General features: G+C 39.2%; 1 protein-coding gene across 4 annotated transcripts in view; it reads right to left on the bottom strand.

Moving 5' to 3' along the window:
• Positions 1 to 16,696, bottom strand: part of raskol (Ras GTPase-activating protein raskol) — a 256,389-nt gene that overhangs the window by 152,112 nt on the left and 87,581 nt on the right. For all 4 annotated transcript variants that reach the window (XM_026816986.1, XM_026816984.1, XM_018031593.2 and 1 more), the window contains exon 3: positions 7,999 to 8,111. In XM_026816986.1, coding sequence (XP_026672787.1) covers positions 7,999 to 8,111 — 113 coding nt within the window. The remainder of the gene's footprint in view (positions 1 to 7,998; positions 8,112 to 16,696) is intronic.

Below are 16,696 nucleotides of genomic sequence, written 5' to 3'. Positions count from 1 at the left end.
TTCAGTTTATTCATCATTTCCATCATCCTACTGATTCTATTCTTTGTCATTTGCTTCACTTTATTACGTCAAAAAACATTGCATACGGATGGCAACATGTTATTACGAGATTCATATAAAGTGTTTATTTCATTATGAACAATATTTTTCCAGATAGATGCAATTCTTTTTCCAATTACAATAACTACCCTATTACAATACCGTCTCCCCTGTCTCCCCTCGCAACTGCTAGCTTTTGTATGCAGGCGACCGAACTGACTGGCAAGATAGGAACTTAAAATTGAAAGGTTCTCCCTCTTCAAGGATTATCCGCGTCTTCTTAGGTTATTAATCCAGGATATGACGGAAACGAATCTCCGATCGCTCTTGATTTATACGTATTCGGAAAACTTCTCTCGTGAATAATGAACCTCTTCGAAGTTTTCTCAGTTTGAAATAATAATACCACGCTGACATAAATCTCTCAGCACAATATTCTGACATTACAATCGACTTGTGTACGTAATATAATGAATTTGAAAATTTAGCGTAATCAGGCTTTGCAACATAAATTCCTATCTCGTAGCAGTTTGCTTCAGCGATTAAATTAATACACTTGGTCACTCGTTTCGAAAACATGTAGCTCAAATGAAAAACTAATAGTTGTGAGGAAGGGGTTGAAAGAAAAATTGTAAGGAGAAGGGCAAATACGAGATCTCCTCGAGACTTGCAAACATTTACCTTGATAGGCGGAAGGGACGGATAGTATGTGGGTAAATTCTCGAATTCACGGGAATTAGCCTCCTTCCACAGGTTCTTGAAGAGTGATTCGAGTGGCGAAAAGGGTTGGAAGGTTCACGAAAAGGGAGAGCCGATTTATCCGCCGATCTGAGACCTGCTTCCTCCCTCTTTCGAATCCTTCTAGCAGGATTTCTTTCACGCCACGCAAAGAAGAGGATCCTATCTTCCGCACCTCAAGCAGGCACCCCCAATAGGGGACGGAGGAGGAAAGAAATCTTGAAGGTGTTCTACACAGACAAAGCTTGCAAGCTCGGGCCGTACCTTCCGAAAAAGAGGATATCGACTGGCTGACTGTGGAAGGATAAGGGTCGACAGGGACGCGGAGAAACAGCCGCTATCACCTACCTTGGCCAAGATGGACGAGCTGATTCGTCCAGTCCCGCAGAATCTCGAGGATCTGCGGATTCTCTAGGATCGCGGAACTCTCCCTTATTTTGAGAAAATACGCGATCGCACGATGGACGGTGCAAAGGCTGCTTCCGCCAGATGCTTGTCTGGCTCGTTCAGCGAAATTTTGGAGGAATTTCGGTACGCTTTGAGACCTTACATGGGTACGCATCAAAGTACCTCTGTTTCTGACGTCAGACAGAATGTCTCTTATTGTTTAAGTCATATGAATACCCGAGACAAATTCCCCGAGAATTCTCAGAAAAAAGAACTGGTCACCTTTATATAAATAGAAAGCAATAGTGCTCAGTGTTTAAAAGTTATGAAGCAGAACGTATAGTATAAAGTAATGTCATTAAAATATGAGAAAAGAGTTGATCTGGTAGCATAAAAAATCTAGAGGAACACTGTCGTGATAAGGCGAAGATCTCGCGGGTTAAACAATTTTTTGAAAGAGTGCACCACTCCATTAAATTGGCCGTCATATGTAGATCGAGCGATACCTCCTTAACCAGACGAGGAAAAGAGTAGAGCCAGGCGCTCGCGTGCTACACATACTGTAGACTGTAGACTGTAGATAGATAGTAAGTACATATCTACGTATATGTATAGCCGCAGATGAATCAAAGGGACTCGGACAAAGACGGATAGGGAGGGAATCGCGTGGGAGGGAGAACGAGATAGCTAGATTTAATCACACCTACCCTATTCCTCTCACGTCTTGAAAGGGAGACGACGACGGCAACGACGGCTCGTAGTAAAGCCAGACGGGAAAGGAAGAGAGGAAACGGAAGAGAGAGATGAAAAAAGGGTGGAAACGGGAGGCCGGAAGGGGGATACAATTTAATACAGACCCATTCGTTCACCCCCGGGGAACGATTCCAATGGAGGAGGTTGCATTTTTTTACCCGCGTGCCGTTTGTCTTGTACGTGACGAGTATGAACGCGTCGAATCCAAAGAATTCAGAGCCGGAAAGGATTCTCTCGCTTCCTGCGAGGAAGAAATATATAGCCGGGAAACCTGCGTCTCGTTTACACAGAGACTGCGAAAAGTATTGATATCCGTACACTTCAATATTAGACACTGATTTTCCTATTATTTATCAAAATTGCGTTAAATGATTCACAATTGATACCAAAATTAAAACGCCCAAACATGTGTATAGAAAGAGTTAATAGAATTCTACATCAAATATTCTGTTGTCTAATAAGCCCTTATATTGAATAAATTATATACTACTTTGTATTCATGAGAATAGTAGAACAAAGAAGTATGCGAATGACTCATTAGATAATCGTTCGAATCACCAAACGAGGTTATTTAGCACAAAGGAATTAGAAGAGAGCGGATTTCAAAGGAGCCACTCGTGATTTTGAAAGGAAAACCCTTTTATGACGCTCTCGGTTATTTACCGCTAACTCTTGAGAACACCCACGAACGTCCTGCAGATTTATAGGAGCTTAACGCTGCGTCTGAGCAATGAGTGTTTCGTTTAGATAGCATTCTATTCTCACGGTTTCAAGACACGTGCAATAACAAAATTCCAATATGTGCCACATAATTATCAATCTGCCAGCGACTCTAAAGTATTTAAGAAACGATATTCAGTAAAGAAAATTAGAAATGTCTTCAAAGATTCAATATTACGAAAGCAAACCATATAATAAAAGTGATAATAATACATTCGTTCTTTGAATATTCCACGCAGGTCGTCTGAACTTTAAACAAAAGAGTGAGAGAAATTGATCGTCCGGAGAACTTCGTCAGAGCAGCGATTGGTAGAGGGTGTAAAGGAGTCCTTGAGTGCATCCAGGGAGACATTATCGCCGGGGATGAAAGGCCGAAGTGCACACCCTGCGCGCTCTCTCTTCCGAGAGGCGCCCCGTGCATAATTTATCGGCACGAATAGCGGGGATCAAATTCGGTGGTGCGTATCGAAGTGCCCGGGCTCCAGAAGGGATGTGAATGCCGCGAATAAGTCGCATAATAATCTACGGTCAAAAGTTTCCTGGCGCGAATAATCCGTGAAAGGATTTTCAACTCCCGGTATTAAGGGTATTAACTCCTCTTTGTTACCCTCGCTTTAACGTTTCTGCGAATATATTTGTCGACTACCTTCAAAACCCTTTATGTTCTGTATTTCCAATTTAGAGAAACAGGTGAGTCATTTTACTAAAAAAAAAATGCGGAAAAATATGTTTTCCCAGTTGTGAAAGTGAATTACTAATTTTTTACTATATAGCAATCTCTCTTTTACTAAAACTATAATAAACTACCATCACGTTTTTCTTACATTTTTCTGATTTCTACTTGTTGAAAAAATAATCGTTTATTTATTTGATATCTAATTCACAAGATAAACCAAGAGTGATGCTTGATCTGGTATCGTCAGGTCGGCAGTTAATGGACCGAGCCAAGAAAATCCCTTATCCGTGACGATATCGAATAGCTTGGAACGCGGCTAGCAATAATGAAAGTAAAATCCGTTGGAATCAGCGGAAAGGAAATCCGTGGGGCAACGTGGCTGCCAATCTACCTACCTCGGAACTCCAATATCGCGGATTTTCTGTTTGCCTATTGTGCCGTTTCCATTCAAGTTCAATGGTTATTATCGTTAATACGCGTGGAGAGGAAACTTCTTGGCATGTGCCGAGATAATGAAACGAGCGATGCGACGTGCTACGCTCAAGAAATTGAACATAGTGTCTATGTATTGATGAGCAGTTTACTTGCGTTCGATACACATAAGAGTTCCAATAAAGACTGCTCTTGAATTTGAACGAGGCTCTCTACTTGTGTACAATCAAATTTTATAGTCAATTAATCAATAGTTCGTAATTGCCACAATTAAATGGTAATCGTAAGTTACAATTAATCGCTAGTTCATATAATGTTGGTGCATGTTTAGAAAATAAAGCGTATTTCTTTTGGAAATAGAAAAATAGATAATAAATACAATGCATATTAAGTTTATTTAAACGACTGAAATTATGCTAAATCAAACAATTAGAAAAAGTCAGACAACAAAACAAGAGTTACAAAAAGGAGACACATGAAAATGCAAACACATGAAGATAGAAAACAGCTATAATCAATGAACTTGTCACAAACATTGAAAAAAATCAAAAGAAATTAAATACAACACAGAAGAGATTATTGAGAAGGAAACGAAAAATGTCTTGTGAGTCCCTGTCGAAAGCAAACAACGTCCCAAGACATGATCGCGTGGCTGATCACGTACAGACTTCTTCTACTTGAACATAAATTCTGTCAGCTGGGCACAACAAACGTGAACCGTTTGAAGGATCCAGGAAAGGGAGAAAAAAGTACGCACACAAGGAGGCCGTTAACCCTATTTCTTAAGGGAGCGGGTGTGGCGTCGAGTAACGAAGGGTCTCGCGTTCCTAGACTCCTTGAATACGATTACACGGAAAGAGGGAAAGGACGTGAGGCTGGAACGAGACGAGGAAGAGGCTGTGTAACGTCGGTCTTGATTTACTAATAACAAAGGACGATAGAGTCGAAAAATTGGAGACGAACAGACGAACAATAATGACAGCACGATAGGAAATTTTATTAATAGGAATAGGACTTTGCTTTATCCTGATTTTAGTATTGAAAAGATTGCAATCCCATTAATCTTACATTTGTCCAAAGCAAATGAAGTTTAAAATACTTTTAATAATATTTACTGAATCTGATGTAGTGAAAATTTTTTAATTTATTGTTCTGATCTAAGATTTTAATTGAAAAAACTATATCTCCTATACTATAAAAGTAAGAAAATGAAACCTTCAATCTTCAAATAAAAATATTTAAAAATTGTACGTTAATGATTAAACTTGACGAATTCAGGCTTACGATAATAATCAAATAATTTTGTATGTGATTAATAATACGGACAAAGGAGAGGATCGCGTACGGCAATCACGAATCGCCGTTGATTTTTGATCGTCCTAAACACAGCACGAGAATAACGAAGCCGCATGTATAAATAATTCAATGCACGAACTCCCGGCAAGCTGACATAATGGAAATAAATTAAGCGGTATTGAACAGAGATTGTACCTCTGTTACCGAGAAGTAATTACGTATTAAATTATTCAAATCTATTAATGCTTTCAAGACCGTCAATGTACGATATGCAACATATGTTTTTTCATTCGTGAACAGAGCATAGCCGCTCTGGCATAACTGACATTTAAATTATACAATTATTTAAAACTACAGACATGTAAAATAATTTCATTAAATCACGATTAATACATATCGTGCATACTATCAATTTCGCCCGAACATCCTCTCTAAGAAAGATAAAGAACAAACAAATAACAAACTATCAATTTGAAATGAAGAAGGCTACAAGGAAGGAGAATAATCTCAAGATTTAAGTCCTGCACAAACTCAGTTACAAAGCAAACAACTTTACACCGTCGGTCACTTTGTGAGATTAAAATCAACTAATCCCAGAGCGAGTGTCATCAAATATTTCAACGATTCGACTGACCTCCTGTAACTCGTTTTGCAGACACAATTCGAGATGATTATCGTAAAATCGAATCAAGCGAATTCAACCGCATATAATAAACTATACATTGGATGTACTTTACAATGTTACAAAGATTAACCGACTTCAATTTCATTCATCTTAATAAAACAACTTCTGTAATTTGTATTCTTATTCAATTTCCAAAGAATCGTTCACCGTTTCGCTAATAAAAATCAATTCTATTCTATGGGTTCTACCCATAAGATTCCCATTACCGAATTTCTTTAGCTTGAACTTTTCTTCATCCATAAAAAGAAAATAAATGTCGTCCTTGCATCGAGATCACATCATTGATGCGGCATAACGAGGGAAATATTTTCTTCGACGACGACGACGATGTTGACGAAAGAAAGAGAGAGAGAGAGCAAATACTTGAGGCACGGTTGGGGATGGTTATTATGCCCATGGAGGGTATACGAATAAATTCAACGAGTCCTCTCGTGGCGCGCACGAGTGCCGCGCCACGGAGTTTTCCGCGGAAAACTCGGATATACATTCCGTGCGACTTAAAACCCGTAATGGCTACCACTTACATCGAGGGACCAAGTTGGTATAGCAGTCGTGGTCGAGTATCGCGTTCGAGACGTTCAACGTTCAGCTCGTTCTCAATTAATTGCTACAATACGAAAATGAAGGAGCAGATTATAGATCAACCGTTTTTATAACTAAAATCATTTAGATGTTATTTATGACCGTGTAATACGCGAACGTTTGGCTAATGATAGTCTACAGATATTCGAAATAAAAATAATATTTTTGACATGGTCTAAAATTTAATACACTATCATATTTATTTAGTCTGCAAAATAACGTCGTAATTCAAAATTTTGTTACAAACCCAACGAATCTTGGACTTTTATTACGAGAACTGAAAGATACTTAGATCTGCACTAGACACTCACTCACTGAACTGTAAAAACTGTCTTGAAGGAAGGCTTTGCCACGCGAACCCGAGGATCGTCCCCGAAAAGGAAGAGGAGAGACATTTAAAATTAGCTAAACGCAGATGGGGAGGAGAACACGGTTTAAAACTATGTAAAGGGTAGAATTCCGCTGGTAGACGAAAAAAAAAGTCCAGAGTCAGGACCGAGTGTCGCGGGCACTTACAAGGGAACCGCGCACGACTGAAATGGATCCGGAACAAGAAATCCTCGTCGTTCACCGAAGACTATGCTTGACTTGAGAAACAGGGAACGGAGCCACTATTTTAAACCAGACAATCCTAAACATCTCAGCTTGAACCAAACAATTTATCCTTTTACCTCTGAAACTGTTCAGAACTGGCAAATAAACAAGCAAATCTACTCCATGAGTAAGTTTCGTTATCAGCTTTATAAACAATTAAAAGTTTGTGTGGCATATCTAAATTATTTTTCGTACTGATATATTCGCAATGATAAAACAAGAACGTATAATCAAATTCCTATTCGCCGGGACGTCTGCGAAAAGTCAAAGAAAATCATGGACGTGGAAAGAATCGCCAAGAATACCGGATGGCTTTTAGTGGCTGGTACGTGTACAAAATTCGACTCGTGATTCGTCGACGGGCACTTCGACCGGCATAATCCCGGAGCAGAGATTCGTGGCACAGCCGTACCGCACCACGTTCAGAGGAGGAGAAGTCGAAAGTCTTCAAAGCGGCCCGGCTGTGCAAACGAACGATGCAGCTATAAAGTTTCTAATCGAATTAGAGGCTGACCACCCCTTTCGCCATTCCGAGCGTACGATCAAACGGCCCCCGGGCTTCTCCCTTTCGGCGAGCGTGAACACGATCAAATTCGCCGTTTCTCGTGTACGTAAGCTGAAACGTCGACATCCAATTTTGGATAAACACGTTTGCTTCATTAAGTTTAACTTCCAGATGCGACTGATCTGATCATTCCCTTCGTAATTAGTAAATTCTTTAAACGAACTGAATTCGTATTATAAATTATAAAATAATATTTATNGAATTATATTGGCAACTAAACTGATACGGATAATGGCATTTAATAGCACTGAAAGATTCCTGCAGAAAAATTGACTTCTCCGAAAGAACTTAAATTTTCTAGCAAATTTTAAATTTCCAGCGAAGTTAAGTTTGCAAGCAACGAACGTTCGCTATCTATCAGTGACGTAATCCGCTTGAACGCTTCTTACGAGACGGGACTTGCGAATAGAAAAAAAGAGGAAAGAGAAAGAAAAGATCGGCTAATCCGGGCGAATTGGGGAGGCTTTTCGCGAGCAAACGAAGACAGAGTGAGACAGGAGGTAAAGAAAGAACGAGAGAAAGTGTACTCACCGCCATGTCCTCGCTTCTGTAAGCTGTGAGGGTCTGCTCATCCTGCAGGAGGACGCAGTAACAAGGTTCCCAGCACGCCTCGCCGGCAGCTTCGCCAACGCAGCATTCGGCCTCTGCAAAAGAGAGATAAAAAGGGGTTCGTCTCAGGTAAGTAAGAACGCAAGAGGAAGAGAGGTCAGACTGGCGCGGCGCGGTGTGGCGACCATTGTACCCACGGAATAAAGTCGGCGTGTACGGAGCAGCAACAATAAGAATAATGGGGTTCGCTTCAATTATTATTTCCGTAAAAGGGAGGCAACAGGAAGGGCGACGCGATCTTCCGTGCCTGCGGCCAACGATCGATAACGATCGATAATTCTCGCGTGCGAGCGTCCCGAGCGAATCCGATAACAGACTTTGCATTAAGGTGCGTACACACCATTGACTCCAATTTTGCTATGCGATTAGTATAGTATAAGTGCTACATTGCCTTATGCAGTCGCAGTCTTAATGCTTTGACATTCTGCTATTTGACTTGACAAATTTATCTAAACCATATAAAAACTTTTATGCATAAGACTTATTTTTTGTCTAGACTCACTAGTTGTACACCTCGGACTATAAGAATTAATTTAAAATATTGCTTTTACAAATATCACGATTTATTACTAGGCAAGATAAATGATTTCAAACATTTTAGGAAAAGAATGTAGCAACTGTGTCCATTGCCTGTACGGTGTACACGAAGTGGTAATAACATCGTATTGTCCGCGTGCACTTATCCTTGCGACAACTGGCAAATGGAAGCTGAATTCGAAAACGATTCGTGGGACTGATATGTTTGCTTCGAGAGAAGATTAATGAATGGATAATATGTCTGCGGGTAAGGGTGCTGGGTTTATGGTTCTGTAACTTCGAAGAGGGGTTGGTAGAATGTGGAAACTGTTGAATTGGAACTCAGCATTCACAGTACGTCTCGCAACAAATGAATATTCAGATTGCTAATTATTTGTAATCTGTGGCTACGTGCTTTCTTAACATTCAATAATCTCGACATTCGTAATTGCTGTTATTTCAAGTGTATTTGCTCCAAACGTTTTGATATCGTCTAATATTTTAATTTGTATTTATGAAATCAGTTACTAATTCTTATGAAATGTTGTATGTCTCTTTCATGTTTCAATCTGACAGCATTGTTAAGTTTTGATATAGAAAATGCGGATCTAATTGGTGAAAGGTTTTATTTCCGGGGTTCATTCTCGCGCCCCACGTGTCGGTGATTTAATGTCACCGCGCTTAACGTAATTACTCAAAACGTGTCTGGGTTACGTTACGTAACTACCCAAGCTTGAATACGTGCAGGGACAAAGAGAGATAACGTCATTTGGAAACCGTGTCCCACCACTTTAAATTAATTATCTAATTTCTAAATCATCGTGCCTCCGAGTGCATCTACTAACAATCGATTCAATATTTTAAAAACTGTATCTCAGCGTCTTAATCAATATAATATTATCGAAAAAGGATTGAAAAAAAAAACAGATCTCTATTAAAATAACGCAATAGATAGTGAATGTTGACAACATTTATTGTGAACAAACGAGTTAAATTACGAGCAGGCGATCACGTGGGCGCGAATGAAAAAGTTTTATTCGGTTTGCGTCGCCTACAGAGCAGCAGGATTTTAGTCAGTCGAGCCGCCTTTACGACAGGAGTAATGAACGTTTGATAAATCATTCGACTAATCCACTATCCACGCGAATCCCGACAACCGTACGCCCACACTTATTACGTCGAACAAATCATTTTGTCGATAAACCTGTTAATCCGACAGATTCATGGGGAAACAACAGCTGCGATACACTTCCATTCTCACGCTCGTTAATGAGCGCATAAAGACATCCGATTGGTAGCCAGAAAACGATAAAAAATTATTGCTATATCAATGAACAGTTTTCACCAGCGAGAATTATCACCAAAATGACCATCAAGTGGCCATCGGCTATTACATTCTTCGGCCAAGCAACATTGAAAATCTATGAAAAGATCATTGTTACTCTTATCTTCACGGATTAATTTACTCTCGATAAACACAAATCCCCCTGGAATTCGTTACTAGAGACAGGGATAACACTTGTAAATAGCAATCCACGCGTGGCCGTCTTAACAGCATCCGCAGGTGTAATTAACGCGGAACAACTTCCAAGATCGGAGGCGGCTCGGTCTCGGCAGCGTTTCCCGCGGGTGTTTCGAAACTTGAGGGGCCATCGGGACTACCTCGTTGCATTGTGGGAAAGTTCGCCGACTACGCGGAGACCTGCGACGATACTTCTGAGGGTTTGCCGCGAGTTTCTGTAAGTTAGAATCCACGAAAGAACTTACAGTCGGTACAAAAAGTACTCGGCGGACAAGTTTCGTTCACAATTATAAAAGGAAAAACAATCTTTCACAACTATTCGTTCTTTAATACGTTTTTGCAAACGGAAAAAGTAAATCAAAGTCCATTTCGATGTTTAAAATGTGTGTGAAGTATCGTACTGGTGGGTATCGCGTAAAATGTAATGTAGTCTCGTAGGAAGATATTTCTGTGCAAACGGTACGTAGAGGGGACCGCAAACGCGCGATATTATACAGTTCCGTATCGGTGCACGGTAATGGCATCGGGATACCGATTCGATTCGAGCCAGACCCGCAGACCGTTCTTCCATACGAAAGTTATTACCTTAAATCGACGTGTAATTCCCGTTCAAAACGATATTTGGTTTGCGCTATACAGGAAAAGAGTTTAGCAACATCATTGATACTCCGGAAATGAAACTGTCCTGCAAGCTTTAAAAGAAAGCATATCAAAACGTTATGTTTCGTTTTATAAACTTTTTATGCTACGGTCATTTTATATTATTATAATATTTTTTGGATTAAATTTCAAAGTGACACCACGTCATGAACTATAATGTAAACATGTATTCAAAATACTTCTGCTAAAAGTAATAGTTCATTTTATAGACGGATGGCAAACGAAGAACTCTTTTGTTCTGACAATGAGTTTCGACTTCTTCGAAACATTTGTTATAGAGAATGTCGAGACACGATTATTGCAACAGGAATTGCCGAATAAAAATACCTCCGTAATATCGTGCAAGACATCGTGTTGCCTCCCGTGGAATCGAACTATTCCATTGCATTTTTATCATCGCGCATAAGTCGCACGCGTATTACGCACAGCATTCCCCGTGGGAGCTCCTCGGGTTGCTACCAATAAATTCCAATTTCACCGCCGCCGTCTACCTAAAACCCCGGCGTATATACGCGTTCAACATTCGTCTTATATGGAAAACCGTCCGATATTTTGTTGCAGACGCAGGTACCGTGGAATATACCCCGCTATTTCATATTCGTACCTCTAACGGCCTAACTCTAACTGCTTTCATATTCAGAAATATGTATCTAAGGATGAGTGTGCAAAAGAGAACGAAGACATTCAATAACGTCTCTCCCCATTGCAAATTTTATGTCTTCTAAACAGAATTATTGTTTTATTCTGAAAGATGACAGTCGTGTAATTAAACTTTATAAGAATTCCTTTCATTAGCCTATCAGAATTGTATAGTATAAGGAAAAATTAAGATTACCCTAAATCTAATTTCTCAATTCGTTATACTACGAACGTCATACTCGTGCAAGTCCAGATCCAGGAAACAGGTTCACACGTTGCTCACGAAACGGAGAAGCGGAATGAAAAGCGTAGGACAGGCGAGAAGTTCTTCACGGTTCTCCGTTCTTGAGACCATGTTCGTGTCGAAAGCGCGAAACGGGGCGAACCGTGAAGAGCGGCTGGCGTGTGTTTCTTTCCTCGACGCCGAGATTGCTTCCTACGGGGTCTATCCTCATTAGAAGCTCGCCGGACCCGGCTAGTTCATTACCGGCGATCTTATCTGCGACGACTCGTTCTTCTCGCGAGCTTCTTTGGGTCCGGCTTTCTTCCATCGCGGATTCACCGCGTTTCCACGGCTGACGTCGTCGTCGTTTAATTAATAATCGAGAAACGCGTGCCAGAAGGATCGGTCAGAACGCAATATCGCAATTCGTCTCGCGATCGAACCAGTTCAACTTATGCTGAGTTATGTAATTAAATAGAAACTAGATGAAAAACCTTGATCTGAAAATCTCGTTGCGATCCTCACTGCTTTGGTGTCAAGCGGTGATTGATATAAATTCTATTTTCGTATCTACCTTATCAAATCTATAAAAGTTCTTACAGTTTCTTGTAACTAAAAAGTAGCATTTATCCACATGTTCTCTGACCGCAATTTCATAGAAAACACGTCGACTTGGAGTTGCTTTAATCTGGTTCGTGGTTCTAGGTTAATCGCGCTTCCAAGAGTCCGCAGCTCTGCCACAATTAACGGAGTTCTAGAGAAAGTAGCGCAAGCGTTTTAATAGATAAAAAGTGACGCGACTAGATGAGACACGAGCCATATTTAAACATACTTGATAAAATGACATACGTACATTAAAATACTACACACAACTATAAAAAAAAATAGGTACATGTCTACTATAATAATGTGTATAGCATTGAATGAAAAGCGTCGCCTGGTTCGTATTTTAAATAGACTTAACGCGTGCAATAATTAGTGGCCGATAGAGCATGGAAATTACAGGACATAAAATAGAAAAGGCAACTGTCAATGTTTCAAGTGAAAATATAGAAAATGAGTTGTAGTAATGAGGCAATTTTACTTTCACAAAAAAGAGAGAGAAGAAATCTTTTGATGGTTTGTTTTTAATTATTCTGGACATTGCAATTTTAGTGCCTGATTAGACAAAGTACAAGATACTAAAGTACAGCTTATTCAATAATATGTCTTTACGACTTTAGAATTGCATTTTTAAAATTGATTCATTTATCCATTTAGACGTATTGTACTTTAAATGTTAACAGTTAATAAGATTAAGATTGTTCTTACTATACTTTTTTTTTAGTTCAACAAATATCATGACGAATATTAAAATCTTATTCCTCTTATCGATAAACCACAAACTAAACAAATGCACAAAGTGAATCTCGACTGGCATTTCTTCCGGTAAATTTCACGTGGAAGGCACCTTTGATCTGCGTACAAAGACGTCTTATACAAAAGGGAGCCGTATTTTCCGTTCACTCGCCTTTTTCCCTTCAATCCTTCGATCTCGCTTTCCGAGCGACTCGATAACAATAATTCACTTTGCACTCGAATCGTGAAAGTGTAGAATGCGCAAGCACGTGGCTATAAAACGGGAATTTATCACTTCTGGTTACCGAACAATGAAACGAAGCCGATTGCGGAATATTAAATGTACTAGATAGCGGCGTTAAACGACGCCGTAAATTATTCTTCCAATAATAACGAACTGATCACATAATCACTGTTATTCCGTGTTCCGCCATGAGACAACCGTTGAATATTGTACACACATTTCGTTACACCCTTAATTTAAGAAAAAATACACACGAATGAGCCTTAAACTAATCTATTTTAATATATATTATTATGTGCTCTTTATTTACTGATTCTATCAAAACATGTGTGTGCATTCTATGCTCAATGAGTTTATTCTTGTATTGATGAATAGAAGCCTAAATACTAACACATACGTATGTTTTCAAACGTCAATCCTTTGACAATTCTTTTAGCATCGTTCGACAGACAATCTCCGACGACTTATAGATAGACAGGTGTGTAGGTAAAACAATTTAAATTTCAATTCGGAATTCACTTTTCTCTCTTCGAACAGTTATCACCGTCAGTCGCTTAATTAAATTCCGTTTCACGGTTCGTTAGCGTAAAACATCAAACTATGCAACAGTCTAGGTAGACGCGAGATGCTATTTCGCAGTGAAAATTTCCACTTCCACTTTTCTGTGCCACAAACCCGACGCGTATCTAATTGTTACTTTCAATTGCCCTCTATTCCAATTTTCTGTGTCACGAACCGACACCCAGTTGTCATCTCCAATTGCCCCGTAACCGAGACACACCCTGTTAGTATTAAAAACATTGCGTCGTCGCGTCATACGCGTTTGACATACATAAAACTTTAATTTTCAGTCTTTACTTAATAAATATTACGATACTTTAATCACGTTAACATCAATAGTGTTTCATAATTTTTTTAATTACTAAAACCAACGTGTGTCACTTATACAGAGACAAAATATTGCTCAATAAAGAGAATGTTAACAAGAATTCCATCGAGTCAATGCAAACCCCATTTAATATTGCCTTATATTGACAATTTAGTATGCAATGAACAATGAGAGGAATTTTAATGAATATCTATGTCACGACATCTTACAAATTAAGAAACCGAATTGATATTCAAGACAGTGAACACATCTAATCCTGTTAATAAGACACGCACGCGTAGGAGAGCGAATTAAAGGAATACGTTATATGAGAAAAAACAATTGAGTCCAAGGCTCGTTGAATAATCGTGGCAGATTCAATTAGGTCGTAAAGATCGCTTCACGAGATCAGAATATCGGTTTCGTGAGTGCTCCAGTTTATCGGTGAGAGGATACATTGTTGACATTATTGACAATATCCCATTAACCAAATCTATCCCGGAATAATGTGCACACGACAGTGAATGTAACCACTAAGTAATGATAGTTTGCTTTATAATCTAAACAACGAAAGCATAAAACTTTTTTAAGAGCTGTACTCTCAGTTGAAAAATATGAATTCCTATGATGGATCTCTATAAGAAATAATAAGTCGTTGTCGTCCACGGTATGTGATTCATGATGAGGGATAAAGAAAATTTATTACACATAACAGAGTGAGAACATGGATATTATTACTTAGCGAGTGATTGTTTTTTAACGATAACGCGATATCTTCGACTTCGACGTTCCCTCTGAATGAAAACGTGCGCCAGGGATGAGAGGAAGTAAATCTGACTAATACTTTTCTTGTAATTAAAATGTCATCTTTACGTCTTTTAATCCTTAGAGAATGAAAATTAAATGTAACACAGCGAAATGTGAATCATTCAAATGAATTAGGTACCTTTGACAAACGTCGTTCAGCATGTAACGCAACATAATGAGATACACAAATCCTTAAAAGCACATGACACTAACTTTTCTCATATTTTTATACTTAGCATACAGCAAACTGAATGGATGGTAATAAGTAGTAGATGATACAGACGATAACAGAAAGAACAAACGAACACGAGTTAACACGCTGTTAATAATAATTAACGAGATTGCGTAAGAAAGATTCGTAACGGCGAAAACCAGTTTCTCGCGTGACGAAAAATGCATAGTTTATGGATGATCGCTTCTGCCACTATTTGATTAACTTCAATCGTGAGGGACAAAAATGAAAGGAGGTCCTAGAGAATGCACGCACGTGTTTTAATGCCACGCCACGTATACCAATTCAGTGTAAGGTAGGTAAACTAGTAGAGAAGAGGACGAACCGAAACACATCCCCCAGCTATAAACGAGACGTTAAGCCCCGAACAATTTCCTGCTTTTAATGGACCCGCCATCGGTGAACGGCGTTCATTTCGAATAATTAATTCTCGGCGTGACTTCATTTTGCTAGACTCGTTGCTTCCCTTCCGTAGCCGTGCCCCTCAGTACTCAAAAAACCTTGTTTGAAATTTCCGTTCAGACAGTTATTATGGGTTTACGAATTACCACGGTCTTTCAACAATAATTGGATGCAATTTTAACTGGTTTACATTCGTACAAAAATTAAGAAATTAGGAGAAACCGTCAGCTTGATGAAATACGTTTAGAATGTGAAATTGTGTTGAACGGAAACGTTATTCGTGCCGTGATGACGAATTCAAATGAATAGCACGTGCTACCCAGACGCGATTAAGTAAATAATTAAATAATTAAACGAAGAAATTAAATTAAACAATATCCGGTTTAGGTGAAAGGGGGAGCCATACAGCTGCAGCTGTCACTTCTATTAGATGCACGTGTGTCCCCGTTGCACTTGCAACGACAATTCGCGACATTCGGATCCATGTCAGAGATATCTCTGTTTGAAACGAGAACAATGCGCCATGTAACCCAATCGAGGATTTCCCTGCTTATTGGTCGTCTTCAACCAGCAGAGCAAAGAAACCGATTTCTCCTTTCTGACAATCATACAATTCAGAGACAAGTCCTCTCATTTCGACTCCATTACACAATTCATGTTTCCATCAATTAAACTCATTAATTTCCATTCTTAGTGATATAATGATACATATACTAATTCACTATCAAGAATTTTTAAATAAAAAGACCTGGAATCTATGACGAAGCATAAAAATAAACTTAATTGAAAGTCCAGCGTGCCTTATTGCGCACACATTAACTTTTGACGTCTACTCCATTACTTATAGTCTTAACTCTTTACTCTTTGACACAGATTGACTCATCTACTCGCTCGCTCTTTGATTACGCTCTTAAAATTATCACGCACATGTTCACGTTATATATCTACTCTCCCGAAACCATGCGTATGTCTAAACATACGTAATGAGTATGCAAGCTCGTTCCACTCGAAATTGATCGTCAACTTCAACAGGGTATGCCGAACCCTTTTGCGTAATCTCCAAACATTCGTTATTCGGGTGCAACGAGTGGGGAGAGGATCACTGACATCGAAATTTGTGCATAAGTTCATTCACCTCACTTTGCTTGCTGAACTCTATTCTAGCATTG

Source organism: Ceratina calcarata, unplaced genomic scaffold (genome assembly GCF_001652005.2).
Source record: "Ceratina calcarata isolate Rehan_Ccalc_2016 unplaced genomic scaffold, ASM165200v1 scaffold554.2, whole genome shotgun sequence".
Lineage (NCBI taxonomy): Eukaryota > Metazoa > Arthropoda > Insecta > Hymenoptera > Apidae > Ceratina > Ceratina calcarata.
This window is presented reverse-complemented; position numbering and strand designations above follow the sequence as displayed.